Source organism: Siphateles boraxobius, unplaced genomic scaffold (genome assembly GCF_051911475.1).
Source record: "Siphateles boraxobius isolate OS27281-9 unplaced genomic scaffold, OSU_SipBor_1 254, whole genome shotgun sequence".
NCBI lineage: Eukaryota > Metazoa > Chordata > Actinopteri > Cypriniformes > Leuciscidae > Siphateles > Siphateles boraxobius.
Genome location: NW_027508870.1, coordinates 135,001 through 151,321, shown reverse-complemented (window position 1 = coordinate 151,321; position 16,321 = coordinate 135,001). Strand labels below are relative to the sequence as shown.

At 43.2% G+C, this 16,321-nt stretch overlaps 2 protein-coding genes across 8 annotated transcripts in view; one reads left to right on the top strand and one right to left on the bottom strand.

The window, feature by feature from the left end:
- The window catches only part of LOC143751380 (transmembrane channel-like protein 6), a 39,985-nt gene extending 36,150 nt beyond the window's left edge, over window positions 1-3,835 (top strand). For 4 of the 7 annotated variants that reach the window (XM_077243951.1, XM_077243949.1, XM_077243952.1 and 1 more), the window contains 3 exons: window positions 446-524; window positions 617-712; window positions 1,772-2,250. In XM_077243951.1, the coding sequence (XP_077100066.1) occupies window positions 446-524; window positions 617-712; window positions 1,772-1,789 (193 nt within the window). In that variant the 3' untranslated portion in view covers window positions 1,790-2,250. Of the gene's footprint in view, window positions 1-445; window positions 525-616; window positions 713-1,771; window positions 2,251-2,275; window positions 3,237-3,595 lie in introns of those variants that run through there. The other 3 variants (XR_013207207.1, XR_013207206.1, XM_077243953.1) reach the window with 3 other exon arrangements.
- Window positions 3,836-4,081: 246 nt separating this feature from the next.
- Window positions 4,082-16,321, bottom strand: part of LOC143751387 (palmitoleoyl-protein carboxylesterase notum1a-like) — a 20,640-nt gene continuing 8,400 nt past the window's right edge. The window contains exons 7-12 of the mRNA XM_077243962.1: window positions 11,879-12,070; window positions 11,018-11,115; window positions 6,768-6,915; window positions 6,319-6,366; window positions 5,821-6,165; window positions 4,082-4,625 (exon numbers count right to left, since the gene is read on the bottom strand). Of these exons, the coding sequence (XP_077100077.1) occupies window positions 5,853-6,165; window positions 6,319-6,366; window positions 6,768-6,915; window positions 11,018-11,115; window positions 11,879-12,070 (799 nt within the window). The 3' untranslated portion in view covers window positions 4,082-4,625; window positions 5,821-5,852. The remainder of the gene's footprint in view (window positions 4,626-5,820; window positions 6,166-6,318; window positions 6,367-6,767; window positions 6,916-11,017; window positions 11,116-11,878; window positions 12,071-16,321) is intronic.

Below are 16,321 nucleotides of genomic sequence, written 5' to 3'. Positions count from 1 at the left end.
GAGAGACTCTAGAAGTGACGACATGTAGAAGCAACAGGACACTTCTGAACGCTTAGTTGATGAATGTGTGCAGCTGATGTGGAGTTAACGATCTTCTAGTCACTGATTAGCATATTCTGTCATGATAATCTATAAATCGTGTTCCGGGGGCGGAGTTTATGTAAATGTTAGGGTTTGTGATGTCACTAACCCGTGAAGAAGCTCATTGTAGTTCCTACCAGCCGTTTGTTGTCGTCCTTAACAAGAGATTTCTGTGAAAGAAAATCTCTCTCTTTGCTTTGAGCTTTGAGTCGTAACTTTGCAGATGTTGTTTCTGCTCAAACAGCAACATTACACACTAACTACAGCTAGAAAAGTCAAATCATAATCAAACACCCCTTTAAATCGATCTCTGGTGATTTTCATTGTTTTGTGTGTGTGTGTGTGTGTGTGTGTGTGTGTGTAGGATAGTGATTTACTTCCACAGTCAGGTGGTCGACGGGCAGCGGAAGATCATCGAACTCCTTCAGGAACAGATTGAGAATGTGAGACAAAAGAATCAAACAATTATGTAATGATTGAATTATCTATATGCAGCGGTGTAGCATGACATCACTTCCTTTTCCTGTTTATTCAGGAGGGCGGGGACAAGAAGTTTCTGATCACGCGACTGCAGGACATCCATGAGCGCAAGCGTGTCGTTTCACCGCGCCGCTTACGAGGAGCCAGCGAGGTACTGAATCACTGAATCACTCGAGTCACTGAATCACTGAATCACTCGAGTCAGAATCATGTGCTGAAATGAATCCTTGGTTAAAGTGAAAGTGATTCAGTGCTAAATACTGTGATGAATCTGCCCGGTTTATTATCCTTCACCAAAACTAAAAATATTACTAACATTTTTTTTTTAAGAAATAAAGGTGAAATAAAATAAAATGATGATAGATGAAAATCGTAAACTAAGCATTACACACTGATTTTTTTTTTAAACATTTTTAAAGCTTTAAAAAAAAATCTGATGTTTGTTTCTGCTTTTGTTTCGGTTTTGTACGTAGTTTGGACAAAAGCATCTGCTTAAATGTATAAATAATATATATATATATATATATATATATATATATATATATATATATATATATATATATATATATATATATATATATGATAAAAATATATTTAAAACTATATGTAAAAAGAAATTGTAAAATAAGAAAACTAAAATAGTGTCTTCTAAGATATGGGGGGATTTAACATGAAATAAATATATTAAAAGGATGATAAAAGGAATAAGATGAAAAAACATGAAAACTAAACATGACAAACTGAAATAAGTTTTTTTTTTTCGTTTAGCATCTGCTACATGCATAAATATATAATGAATAATGAATAATAAAAAGACTATATATTTATATATATATATATATACACAAGTAAAAAAAATATATATATTTAAAGTAAAAAATAAAATAAAAAAATAGTGTCTTCTAAAGTATGGAGGGATGTATCATTAAATAAACAAAAAAAGTGAATACATAATATTTTAAACGCATCATGGAATGTTGCAATAAATAAATAAAAATTAAATGAAATGTAAGCAAACGAGCAAGATAACCAATCAACTGCAAATAATAACTAGAAGTGAAATGCATTAAACCTGTAAAAAAAATATTCAAAATGACTAAAGAATGTAACAATAACAAAAAATGTAGCCGAAATGTGTACGAAATATGTAAAAGCTGATTCATCTATAATGATAACGGCGAGTGATAGACTTGTTTGCGTCTGGTTTCAGGATTCCAGTTATTCGTGACAGTCTTGATGAACTGCAGGAGACGCTGGTGTGGAGGAACTGTCGCTCTCTCACACACACACACACACACACACACACACCTTCATGAAGATCAGACGCCAGTAAACCTGACGGTCAGGACTCTCACACACACACACACACACACACACACACACCTTCATGAAGATCAGACGCCAGTAAACCTGACGGTCAGGACTCTCACACACACACACACACACACCTTCATGAAGATCAGACACCAGTAAACCTGACGGTCAGGACTCTCTCACACACACACACACACACACACACACACACACACACACACACACACACACACACACACACACACACACACACACACACACACCTTCATGAAGATCAGACGCCAGTAAACCTGACGGTCAGGACTCTCACACACACACACACACACACACACACACACACACACACACACACACACACACACACACACACACACACACCTTCATGAAGATCAGACGCCAGTAAACCTGACGGTCAGGACTCTCACACACACACACACACACACACACACACACACACACACACACACACACACACACACACACACACACACCTTCATGAAGATCAGACGCCAGTAAACCTGACGGTCAGGACTCTCACACACACACACACACACCTTCATGAAGATCAGACGCCAGTAAACCTGACGGTCAGGACTCTCACACACACACACACACACACACACACCTTCATGAAGATCAGACGCCAGTTAACCTGACGGTCAGGACTCTCTCACACACACACACACACACACACACACACACCTTCATGAAGATCAGACGCCAGTAAACCTGTCGGTCAGGACTCACACACACACACTCACACACACACACACACACACACCTTCATGAAGATCAGACACCAGTAAACCTGTCGGTCAGGACTCACACACACACTCACACACACACACACACACACACACACCTTCATGAAGATCAGACACCAGTAAACCTGACGGTCAGGACTCTCACACACACACACACACACACACACACACACACACACACACCTTCATGAAGATCAGACACCAGTAAACCTGACGGTCAGGACTCTCACACACACACACACACACACCTTCATGAAGATCAGACACCAGTAAACCTGACGGTCAGGACTCACACACACACACTCACACACACACACACACACACCTTCATGAAGATCAGACGCCAGTAAACCTGACGGTCAGGACTCACACACACACACTCACACACACACACACACACACACACCTTCATGAAGATCAGACACCGGTAAACCTGACGGTCAGGACTCACACACACACACTCACACACACACACACACACACACACACACACACACACACACACACACCTTCATGAAGATCAGACGCCAGTAAAGCTGACGGTCAGGACTCACACACACACACACACACCTTCATGAAGATCAGACACCAGTAAACCTGACGGTCAAGACTCACACACACACACACCTTCATGAAGATCAGACACCAGTAAACCTGACGGTCAGGACTCACACACACACACACACACACACACCTTCATGAAGATCAGACACCAGTAAACCTGACGGTCAAGACTCACACACACACACACACACACACACACCTTCATGAAGATCAGACACCAGTAAACCTGACGGTCAGGACTCACACACACACACACACACACACACACACACACACCTTCATGAAGATCAGACACCAGTAAACCTGACGGTCAAGACTCACACACACACACACACACACACACCTTCATGAAGATCAGACACCAGTAAACCTGACGGTCAGGACTCACACACACACACACTACTGGCTTTGCTCTGTTGTTTCCAGTAACCGTGGAAACCGGCCCTTTATATGGTGATGGTGTTTTCTTGCCGTCTTTAGGATCGAGACACTTTTAATTTTACTGTGAAAAATGGAAATAATTAATATTCACTGTTCCTCTTCCCTGCCGCTCTCGGAAACTGGACCTTCCGTTTTATGTACTGTGATATGTGTGAAACTATTTTTAAATAAATGTTTTTATTATTATTAAACTTTGCTTTCTTAATTGTTTTGATTCTGTTATGCAAGTCTGAAACAACTAGTAAATATTTGTGCGTATATATGTGTGTGTATATATATATATATATATATATATACACACATATATATATATATACACACACATTTATATGTGTGTGTGTGTGTGTGTAGTAATATTTCTCTTGTATATAAATATGAATCTACATCTAAGATAAATAACTATAAGTAGATATTAACAAAAAAAATTGATCACAATAAAAACTCTTAATATTTTATATGAAATCATGCAAATGAAACTGCAACATTCAACAGGTAATGTACACTTTACACAAAATACTTTTTTCAGAATAACTCATAAATATGTTTTACATAAAATAAATAACAACGTAGCTTAAGTTTGTCTTCTGTTTAAACATATTCTACAAATCACAATGAATGTCAGGAAACACGTCAAGAACATATTTCATCCCAAAATAATCAGAAAAATATAATATTTTATTTTTTAGGACCATTATGTTTTATTATTATTATTGTGATGTTTTTTTGCACAACAATTATTTTCTTGTTTGGGGTTTTTTTCTTCATTTGAAGCACATGTTCTTGACAGGTTTGGTGAGATTCTCTGATCTTCACTGGATAATAAACACACCCAGTCAGTTTATAGAAGTGGAGATTATGATTTAAACAGATGTTCATAGTGTTCATCTGTGGGTTTTGGGATCCAGATTTCCAGTTTTGGTTTGTGAAGTTGATAAAGAAGAAGTGCTGAAGCGAGAGACTCATCATCATCATCATCATCCCCTGAGGAAGAGAGAGACGTCAGTGCTTCATCGCCATCAGCTGATTCTGGAGATTATGGTTTTATCACACACACACACACACACACACACACACACACACACACACACACACACAGCCTTCCGATTCTGCAGTCCATGATCACAGCTTTAATATTGGACATTTACAAATTACTGAAGCCCATTTACACCACATAAGAAAAAAAATCATGCTCTGGTAAATCATAATCAAAAATAAGATTTTTTTTTTTTTTTTGTTTGTTATGATTATGATGTAATATGTCATAATTTCAACATGTCACAATTTTGTCTTTTTAAGTCATAGTTTAGATTTAATGTGCCATAATTTTAGCGTTTCATTTCATGATTGGCTAAAGTAAATTTCGATTCAACTTTTTAAATCATAATTTTGACTTTTCATCTCATTATTTCAACTTTTTAAGTCATAATTTCGATTTAGCATGCTGTAATTTTGTCTTTTCATGTCATGATTGGCTTATCAATTTCAAATCAACTTTTTAAGTCATAATTTTGACTCATTATTTAAACTTTTCGTCATAATTTCGATTGAGTATGCCATAATTTTGTTTGACTTTTGTCTCGTAATTATCAGTTAGTATGTCATAACTATGATTTACCAAAGCATGTTTTTATATTTTTTTTAATGTGATGGAAAAAGGCTTCCATATGAAACACCATCAGTGCATCTACTCTTATTTGTCCTCTTTTCAAGATTGTTACTATTTTATACTGTATCCAAAGATATATAATTAATAAATTACTTAAAAGTGGGCTGTTCCTGAACTATCTTGCGTTTTTCAACGAATCGGTTGAGTCGGTGATTCAATGACTCGTTCATAAAGAATGTTACTTGCTTCGTTCCCGAATGAATCAGTTGAGTGAATGAATCAATGACTCCCTGATTAAGAAACCTACAGGCGATTTCAGTTTCATATTTAAAGTATAATTTCATTTCCCCAATATTTCAGTATCCATTAATCTACATTGTATGACGCGTCCCCTTACATTTAAAAAGGTTACAAAAGCTGCCTTATAAAGTTAAAAATGCCCCTAGAAATTAATTCAAGGGGCAAATATGGCGTCTGAATGGAGAACTTCACTGCTTATTTTTCAGTCTATAGAAAAGCACACGCTAATTGACCACAAACACCATTACATGACAAGGGACTCAGACAGACGTTTTGAGGCTCTCTGATTGGTCGGTCCCGTGTCAGGTGCCGTTACTGAGCATGCCCAGTAGTGTGTCGGGCTCCATGCCCTGCTGATGTGCCATGCGCTGCACGTCGATGCCCATGTGTGTGAGGAACTGGACGACGCTCATCTCCTGCCCCGTCACATGCTCTCTGAGCCTGGGACACGAGGGGTTACAGTGGGGCCACGGACAGCTGTCAATCAAGTGCACGGGACAACCCCTGGGCGGAGCCTTAGTGATGCTCTCGTTGCCGTGGTTACGGAGGCTGCGGTCCCAGCACTGAAGCGCTCTGGGAAGCGAAGTACCTTTCACATGGATGTCCATCCAGTAACTGAAGCAACGAGAATGGATGAGCATAATGTAGAAATATGATGGGTCATTACCTGGGTCAGATTACACGATTTTGACTCCTAAAATCTAATGAACCTTATTGTAAAGTGTTAGCATATGATAATTGTTCATTATTATCTGCATAGTTACTCACTTTCTGGTGATGATCTCATGGGACAAACAGGCAGGGGCAAACAGGGACCTGTCAATCAAATCAAGAGCCAATCAGAGATCAATGTGACACGGTTCAAACACAGGAGACTCGGTAACACTTCACAATAAGGTTCATTAGTTAAAATTAGTTAACTACATTAGTTAACATGAACTAAGAATGAACAATACTTCCACAGCATTTATTAATCTTAGTTAATATTCATTTCAACATTCACTAATACGTTATTGAAATCAAATGTTGTATTTGTTAACATTAGTTAATGCTCTGTGAACATGAACAAACAATGAACAGCTGTATTTTTATTTACTAACATTAACAAAGATTAATAAATACTGTGACAAATTTATTGCTGATTGTTAGTTCATGTTAGTTAATATATTAATGAACCTTATTGTAAAGTGTTAGCGAGAAATCGGACGAATCCTTACGGGACGTGTTTGAGTGTGTTTCTGAGTTCGCTGCCCAGGTTCTGGATGTATCGCCACTGGTTCTCCTGGACCGGCTGAGCCGTCAGATGAACATCATCAACCATCAGCTGAGCTTCATCGAACAGCCACTGGACCACAAACACCGGGCCTGAGAGAGAGAGAGAGAGAGAGAGAGAGAGAGAGCGGGGCGAGAGACACAGACGCACAGTGAGAGTGAGTGAGAGCGAGAGCGAGAGAGAGAGAGAGAGAGAGCGGGGCGAGAGACACAGACGCACAGTGAGAGTGAGCGAGAGCGAGAGAGAGAGAGAGAGGGCCTGAGAGAGAGAGAGAGAGAGAGAGAGCGGGGCGAGAGACACAGACGCACAGTGAGAGTGAGTGAGGGCGAGGGACACAGACGCACAGTGAGTGAGTCAGGGCGAGAGAGAGAGAGCAGGGCGAGAGACACAGACGCACAGTGAGAGTGAGTGAGGGCGAGGGACACAGACGCACAGAGAGTGAGTCAGGGCGAGAGAGAGAGAGCAGGGCGAGAGACACAGACGCACAGTGAGAGTGAGTGAGGGCGAGGGACACAGACGCACAGTGAGAGTGAGTGAGAGCGAGAGCGAGAGAGAGAGAGAGAGAGCGGGGCGAGAGACACAGACGCACAGTGAGAGTGAGTGAGAGCGAGAGAGAGAGAGAGAGAGAGAGAGCGGGGCGAGAGACACAGACGCACAGTGAGAGTGAGCGAGGGCCTGAGAGAGAGAGAGAGAGAGAGAGAGCGGGGCGAGAGACACAGACGCACAGTGAGAGTGAGTGAGGGCGAGAGAGAGAGAGAGAGAGCGGGGCGAGAGACACAGACGCACAGTGAGAGTGAGTGAGGGCGAGAGACACAGACGCACAGTGAGAGTGAGTGAGGGCGAGGGACACAGACGCACAGAGAGTGAGTCAGGGCGAGAGAGAGAGAGCAGGGCGAGAGACACAGACGCACAGTGAGAGTGAGTGAGGGCGAGGGACACAGACGCACAGAGAGTGAGTCAGGGCGAGAGAGAGAGAGAGAGAGCGGGGTGAGAGACACAGACGCACAGTGAGAGTGAGTGAGGGTGAGAGACACAGACGCACAGAGAGTGAGTGAGGGCGAGAGAGAGAGAGAGAGAGCGGAGCGAGAGACACAGACGCACAGTGAGAGTGAGTGAGGGCGAGAGAGAGCAGGGCGAGAGACACAGACGCACAGAGAGTGAGTGAGGGCGAGAGAGAGAGAGAGAGAGAGCAGGGCGAGAGACACAGACGCACAGAGAGTGAGTGAGGGCGAGAGAGAGAGAGAGAGAGAGAGAGAGCAGGGCGAGAGACACAGACGCACAGTGAGAGTGAGTGAGGGCGAGAAAGAGAGAGAGCAGGGCGAGAGACACAGACGCACAGAGAGTGAGTGAGGGCGCGCGAGAGAGAGAGAGCGGGGCGAGAGACACAGACGCAGAGTGAGAGTGAGGGAGGGCGAGGGACACAGACGCACAGCGAAAGTGAGTGAGGGCGAGAGAGAGAGAGTGAGTGAGGGCGAGAGAGAGAGAGAGCGGGCGAGAGACACAGACGCACAGAGAGTGAGTGAGGGCGAGAGAGAGAGAGAGCGGGGCGAGAGACACAGACGCACAGTGAGAGTGAGTGAGGGCGAGAGAGAGAGAGAGAGAGAGCGGAGCGAGAGACACAGACGCACAGTGAGAGTGAGTGAGGGCGAGAGAGAGCAGGGCGAGAGACACAGACGCACAGAGAGTGAGTGAGGGCGAGAGAGAGAGAGAGAGAGAGCAGGGCGAGAGACACAGACGCACAGTGAGAGTGAGTGAGGGCGAGAAAGAGAGAGAGCAGGGCGAGAGACACAGACGCACAGAGAGTGAGTGAGGGCGCGAGAGAGAGAGAGAGCGGGGCGAGAGACACAGACGCAGAGTGAGAGTGAGTGAGGGCGAGGGACACAGACGCACAGAGAGTGAGTCAGGGCGAGAGAGAGAGAGCAGGGCGAGAGACACAGACGCACAGTGAGAGTGAGTGAGGGCGAGGGACACAGACGCACAGAGAGTGAGTCAGGGCGAGAGAGAGAGAGAGAGAGAGAGAGAGAGCGGGGCGAGAGACACAGACGCACAGTGAGAGTGAGTGAGGGCGAGAGAGAGAGAGAGAGCGGGGCGAGAGACACAGACGCACAGTGAGAGTGAGTGAGGGCGAGAGACACAGACGCACAGAGAGTGAGTGAGGGCGAGAGAGAGAGAGGGAGCGGGGCGAGAGACACAGACGCACAGAGAGTGAGTGAGGGCGAGAGAGAGAGAGAGAGCGGGGCGAGAGACACAGACGCACAGTGAGAGTGAGTGAGGGCGAGAGAGAGAGCGGAGCGAGAGACACAGACGCACAGTGAGAGTGAGTGAGGGCGAGAGAGAGAGAGAGAGAGAGAGCAGGCCGAGAGACACAGACGCACAGTGAGAGTGAGTGAGGGCGAGAGAGAAAGAGAGAGAGAGCGGGGTGAGAGACACAGACGCACAGTGAGAGTGAGTGAGGGCGAGAGACACAGACGCACAGAGAGTGAGTGAGGGCGAGAGAGAGAGAGAGAGCGGGCGAGAGACACAGACGCACAGAGAGTGAGTGAGGGCGAGAGAGAGAGAGAGAGCGGGGCGAGAGACACAGACGCACAGTGAGAGTGAGTGAGGGCGAGAGAGAGAGAGAGAGAGCGGAGCGAGAGACACAGACGCACAGTGAGAGTGAGTGAGGGCGAGAGAGAGCAGGGCGAGAGACACAGACGCACAGAGAGTGAGTGAGGGCGAGAGAGAGAGAGAGAGCAGGGCGAGAGACACAGACGCACAGTGAGAGTGAGTGAGGGCGAGAGAGAGAGAGAGCAGGGCGAGAGACACAGACGCACAGAGAGTGAGTGAGGGCGCGAGAGAGAGAGCGGGGCGAGAGACACAGACGCAGAGTGAGAGAGGGCGAGGGACACAGACGCACAGAGAGTGAGTCAGGGCGAGAGAGAGAGAGCAGGGCGAGAGACACAGACGCACAGTGAGAGTGAGTGAGGGCGAGGGACACAGACGCACAGAGAGTGAGTCAGGGCGAGAGAGAGAGAGAGAGAGAGAGAGAGAGCGGGGCGAGAGACACAGACGCACAGTGAGAGTGAGTGAGGGCGAGAGAGAGAGAGAGAGCGGGGCGAGAGACACAGACGCACAGTGAGAGTGAGTGAGGGCGAGAGACACAGACGCACAGAGAGTGAGTGAGGGCGAGAGAGAGAGAGGGAGCGGGCGAGAGACACAGACGCACAGAGAGTGAGTGAGGGCGAGAGAGAGAGAGAGAGCGGGGCGAAAGACACAGACGCACAGTGAGAGTGAGTGAGGGCGAGAGAGAGAGAGAGAGAGCGGAGCGAGAGACACAGACGCACAGTGAGAGTGAGTGAGGGCGAGAGAGAGAGAGAGAGAGAGCAGGGCGAGAGACACAGACGCACAGAGAGTGAGTGAGGGCGAGAGAGAGAGAGAGAGAGAGAGAGAGAGAGAGAGAGCAGGGCGAGAGACACAGACGCACAGTGAGAGTGAGTGAGGGCGAGAGAGAGAGACCGGGGCGAGAGACACAGACGCACAGCGAAAGTGAGTGAGGGCGAGAGAGTGAGTGAGGGCGAGAGAGAGAGAGAGCGGGGCGAGAGACACAGACGCACAGAGAGTGAGTGAGAGCGAGAGAGAGAGAGAGCGGGGCGAGAGACACAGACGCACAGAGAGTGAGTGAGGGCGAGAGAGAGAGACCGGGGCGAGAGACACAGACGCACAGCGAAAGTGAGTGAGGGCGAGAGAGAGAGAGTGAGTGAGGGCGAGAGAGAGAGAGAGCGGGGCGAGAGACACAGACGCACAGAGAGTGAGTGAGAGCGAGAGAGAGAGAGAGCGGGGCGAGAGACACAGACGCACAGAGAGTGAGTGAGGGCGAGAGAGAGAGACCCGGGCGAGAGACACAGACGCACAGCGAAAGTGAGTGAGGGCGAGAGAGAGAGAGCAGGGCGAGAGACACAGACGCACAGTGAAAGTGAGTGAGGGCGAGAGACACAGACGCACAGAGAGTGAGTGAGGGCGAGAGAGAGAGGGTGAGGGCGAGAGAGAGAGCGAGATAGAGAGAGAGCGGGGCGAGAGACACAGATGCACAGAGAATGAGTGAGCGAGAGAGAGAGGGCAATCAATCAATCAATATTTAATTAGATGCCTAATTTGCATATTTAAACACAGTGTGTGTTTGTTTCAGGCACTAGAGGGCAGTGTGGACTCACGTACTCTTCAGTGTTGGATGAACCTTATAGCCGAAGAAGCAGTTCCAGTCCTGGCCGTGATGTGCTCGACTGCAGAGCTCGGGAACCACACTGTGCCAGAACCTGCACACACACACACACACACACACACACACACACACACACACACACACACACACACACACACACACATACAGACACACACACACGCACAGACACACATCAAACAACAACTACAGGAGCCTGTTTCTGACACATGAGTACAAAAACATCATGACATACAAAGTCATAATTATGATATTAAAAAGTTGAAATTATTACAAAAATCGAAATAATTATACTGTCATTATTATGACGTAAAAAGTCAAAATTCTGAAATGCCAAGTCATAATTATAACATACTATTATGACATACTAATTACTGTATAACAAAAAGATGACAAGTCAACTATGAGAAAGTTATAAGTATGAAATAAATTAAAAAATTATGACAAAAGTTTAAATAATGACTTTACTAAATTGTCTTAATTATAAAATGCTAAATGATATGAGACTTAAAATTCAAAATTATGAGAGCAAGTTATGACATACTAAGTCATAATTATCAGATAAAAAAAATCGAAATTAGGACAGTCAATTGATATAAAAAGTTAAAATGATGACAGTCATAATTATAACAGTAAATCATAATTATGAGACAAAGTCAATTATGACAAAACATTTACAGTTATGACATAAAAAGTTGAATATAAGAGAAATTTGCAATTGAAATAGTCAATTGTGAGATAAAAATATTAATTATGACAAAAAGTCGTAAGACATAAAGTGTAATTGTGATCGGAGTAATCTATCTGATGGTTTAGTGTGTGATGAGTGACGGTCTCACCGAACTCCTCTCCGGATGGCCTGGGTCGCTGCGCAGCTCATGCTGTCCATGCAGTCGCTGTCCCGGGACGCTTTATTATCCAGAAACCAGCCGGAGTCCACCAGCCCGCGCACCTGAACCGCCCCGTGACCCAGCCCCGCCAGCAGCGCCGACACACGGTCCACGTTCAGCAGCACCCCCGTCCCACCGGCACTGTCCCGACCAATCACATCAGACAGGACACACTGATGAGACAACACTGTTACAGCGATCGTTCACCCAAAACAGACTATTAGCCCATGATTTACTCGCGCTCGATCCATCCTAGCTGTTTATGACATGGCCGTCTGCCTGAAGATCGTTATTTCAGTCGGTAAAGTTTTAAATATGGATATTTTTGCACTTTTATGATGGAGAGATGCACTTTTATGATGAATAGATGCACTTTTATGATGGATAGATGCACTTTTATGATGATAGATGCACTTTTATGATGAATAGATGCACTTTTATGATGAATAGATGCACTTTTATGATGGATAGATGCACTTTTATGATGAATAGATGCACTTTTATGATGGACGGATGCACTTTTATGATGGATAGATGCACTTTTATGATGGATAGATGCACTTTTATGATGAATAGATGCACTTTTATGATGAATAGATGCACTTTTATGATGGACAGATGCACTTTTATGATGGACGGATGCACTTTTATGATGGACGGATGCACTTTTATGATGGACGGATGCACTTTTATGATGGACGGATGCACTTTTATGATGCATAGATGCACTTTTATGATGGACGGATGCACTTTTATGATGAATAGATGCACTTTTATGATGGATGGATGCACTTTTATGATGAATAGATGCACTTTTATGATGAATAGATGCACTTTTATGATGGACAGATGCACTTTTATGATGAATAGATGCACTTTTATGATGGACGGATGCACTTTTATGATGAATAGATGCACTTTTATGATGGACGGATGCACTTTTATGATGGACGGATGCACTTTTATGATGGACGGATGCACTTTTATGATGAATAGATGCACTTTTATGATGGACGGATGCACTTTTATGATGGACGGATGCACTTTTATGATGAATAGATGCACTTTTATGATGGACGGATGCACTTTTATGTTGGACAGATGCACTTTTATGATGGACGGATGCACTTTTATGATGGACAGATGCACTTTTATGATGGACGGATGCACTTTTATGATGGACGGATGCACTTTTATGATGGACGGATGCACTTTTATGATGAATAGATGCACTTTTATGATGGACGGATGCACTTTTATGATGAATAGATGCACTTTTATGATGGACGGATGCACTTTTATGTTGGACAGATGCACTTTTATGATGGACGGATGCACTTTTATGATGAATAGATGCACTTTTATGATGGACGGATGCACTTTTATGATGAATAGATGCACTTTTATGATGGACAGATGCACTTTTATGATGAATAGATGCACTTTTATGATGGACGGATGCACTTTTATGATGAATAGATGCACTTTTATGATGGACGGATGCACTTTTATGATGATAGATGCACTTTTATGATGGACGGATGCACTTTTATGATGAATAGATGCACTTTTATGATGGACGGATGCACTTTTATGATGGATAGATGCACTTTTATGATGAATAGATGCACTTTTATGATGAATAGATGCACTTTTATGATGGACAGATGCACTTTTATGATGAATAGATGCACTTTTATGATGGACGGATGCACTTTTATGATGGACGGATGCACTTTTATGATGGACGGATGCACTTTTATGATGAATAGATGCACTTTTATGATGGACGGATGCACTTTTATGATGAATAGATGCACTTTTATGATGGATAGATAAACTTTTATGATGAATAGATGCACTTTTATGATGAATAGATGCACTTTTATGATGGACAGATGCACTTTTATGATGAATAGATGCACTTTTATGATGGACGGATGCACTTTTATGATGAATAGATGCACTTTTATGATGGACGGATGCACTTTTATGATGGACGGATGCACTTTTATGATGAATAGATGCACTTTTATGATGGACGGATGCAGTTTTATGATGGATAGATGCACTTTTATGATGAATAGATGCACTTTTATGATGAATAGATGCACTTTTATGATGGACGGATGCACTTTTATGTTGGACGGATGCACTTTTATGATGGACGGATGCACTTTTATGATGGACGGATGCACTTTTATGATGAATAGATGCACTTTTATGATGGATAGATGCACTTTTATGATGATAGATGCACTTTTATGATGGACGGATGCAGTTTTATGATGGATAGATGCACTTTTATGATGAATAGATGCACTTTTATGATGAATAGATGCACTTTTATGATGAATAGATGCACTTTTATGATGGACGGATGCACTTTTATGTTGGACGGATGCACTTTTATGATGGACGGATGCACTTTTATGATGGACGGATGCACTTTTATGTTGGACGGATGCACTTTTATGTTGGACGGATGCACTTTTATGATGGACGGATGCACTTTTATGATGGACAGATGCACTTTTATGATGAATAGATGCACTTTTATGATGGACGGATGCACTTTTATGATGAATAGATGCACTTTTATGATGGACGGATGCACTTTTATGATGGACGGATGCACTTTTATGATGAATAGATGCACTTTTATGATGGACGGATGCAGTTTTATGATGGATAGATGCACTTTTATGATGGATAGATGCACTTTTATGATGAATAGATGCACTTTTATGATGGACGGATGCACTTTTATGTTGGACGGATGCACTTTTATGATGGACGGATGCACTTTTATGATGGACGGATGCACTTTTATGATGAATAGATGCACTTTTATGATGGACGGATGCACTTTTATGTTGGACGGATGCACTTTTATGATGGACGGATGCACTTTTATGATGGACAGATGCACTTTTATGATGGACGGATGCACTTTTATGATGGACGGATGCACTTTTATGATGGACGGATGCACTTTTATGATGGACAGATGCACTTTTATGATGGACAGATGCACTTTTATGATGGACAGATGCACTTTTATGATGAATAGATGCACTTTTATGATGGACGGATGCACTTTTATGATGGACAGATGCACTTTTATGATGGACGGATGCACTTTTATGATGGAGAGATGCACTTTTATGATGGACGGATGCACTTTTATGATGGAGGGATGCACTTTTATGATGGAGGGATGCACTTTTATGATGGACGGATGCACTTTTATGATGGATAGATGCACTTTTATGATGGACAGATGCACTTTTATGATTGACAGATGCACTTTTATGATGGAGGGATGCACTTTTATGATGGACGGATGCACTTTTATGATGGACGGATGCACTTTTATGATGGACGGATGCACTTTTATGATGGAGGGATGCACTTTTATGATGGAGGGATGCACTTTTATGATGGACGGATGCACTTTTATGATGGACGGATGCACTTTTATGATGGACGGATGCACTTTTATGATGGACGGATGCACTTTTATGATGGAGGGATGCACTTTTATGATGGAGAGATGCACTTTTATGATGGACGGATGCACTTTTATGATGGAGGGATGCACTTTTATGATGGACGGATGCACTTTTATGATGGACGGATGCACTTTTATGATGATCGAATGCACTTTTATGATGGACGGATGCAGATGCACTTTTATGATGGACGGATGCACTTTTATGATGGACGGATGCACTTTTATGATGGACGGATGCACTTTTATGATGGACGGATGCACTTTTATGATGGACGGATGCACTTTTATGATGGACAGATGCACTTTTATGATGGACGGATGCACTTTTATGATGGACGGATGCACTTTTATGATGGACGGATGCACTTTTATGATGATAAATGCACTTTTATGATGGATGGATTTTATGGACTTTCACTTACATTATAAAGCTTGGAAGAGCCAGGATATATTTTATATAACTCTGATTGTATTCGTCTGAGAGAAGAATGTCATATACACCAGGATGAGTTCAGGGAGCGTAAATCATTTGATCATTTTCATTTTCGGGTAAACTATCCCTTTAAATGAACAGCTTTAATAAGGGAAGAGCTACAATCCCATGAAGCATTGTGAGTGACATCGAAGTAAAAACGATGGATAAATATAAAACTAAGGATTTAAAGAGTTTGATTGTGTATATAGAAACAACATATTTTAACAACAATATGCATATATATGCAAATATTTCAGTATATTTGAAACTATATTTGAGTATATTATGCAGTTTTGTTATTGGTATCTAAGACTATTAAAAATTGTTTCATTCATTTAAATAAAGCACATAATGATGGCATAAAACGTTGAAATTATTGGATAAAAAGTTATTAAGATTA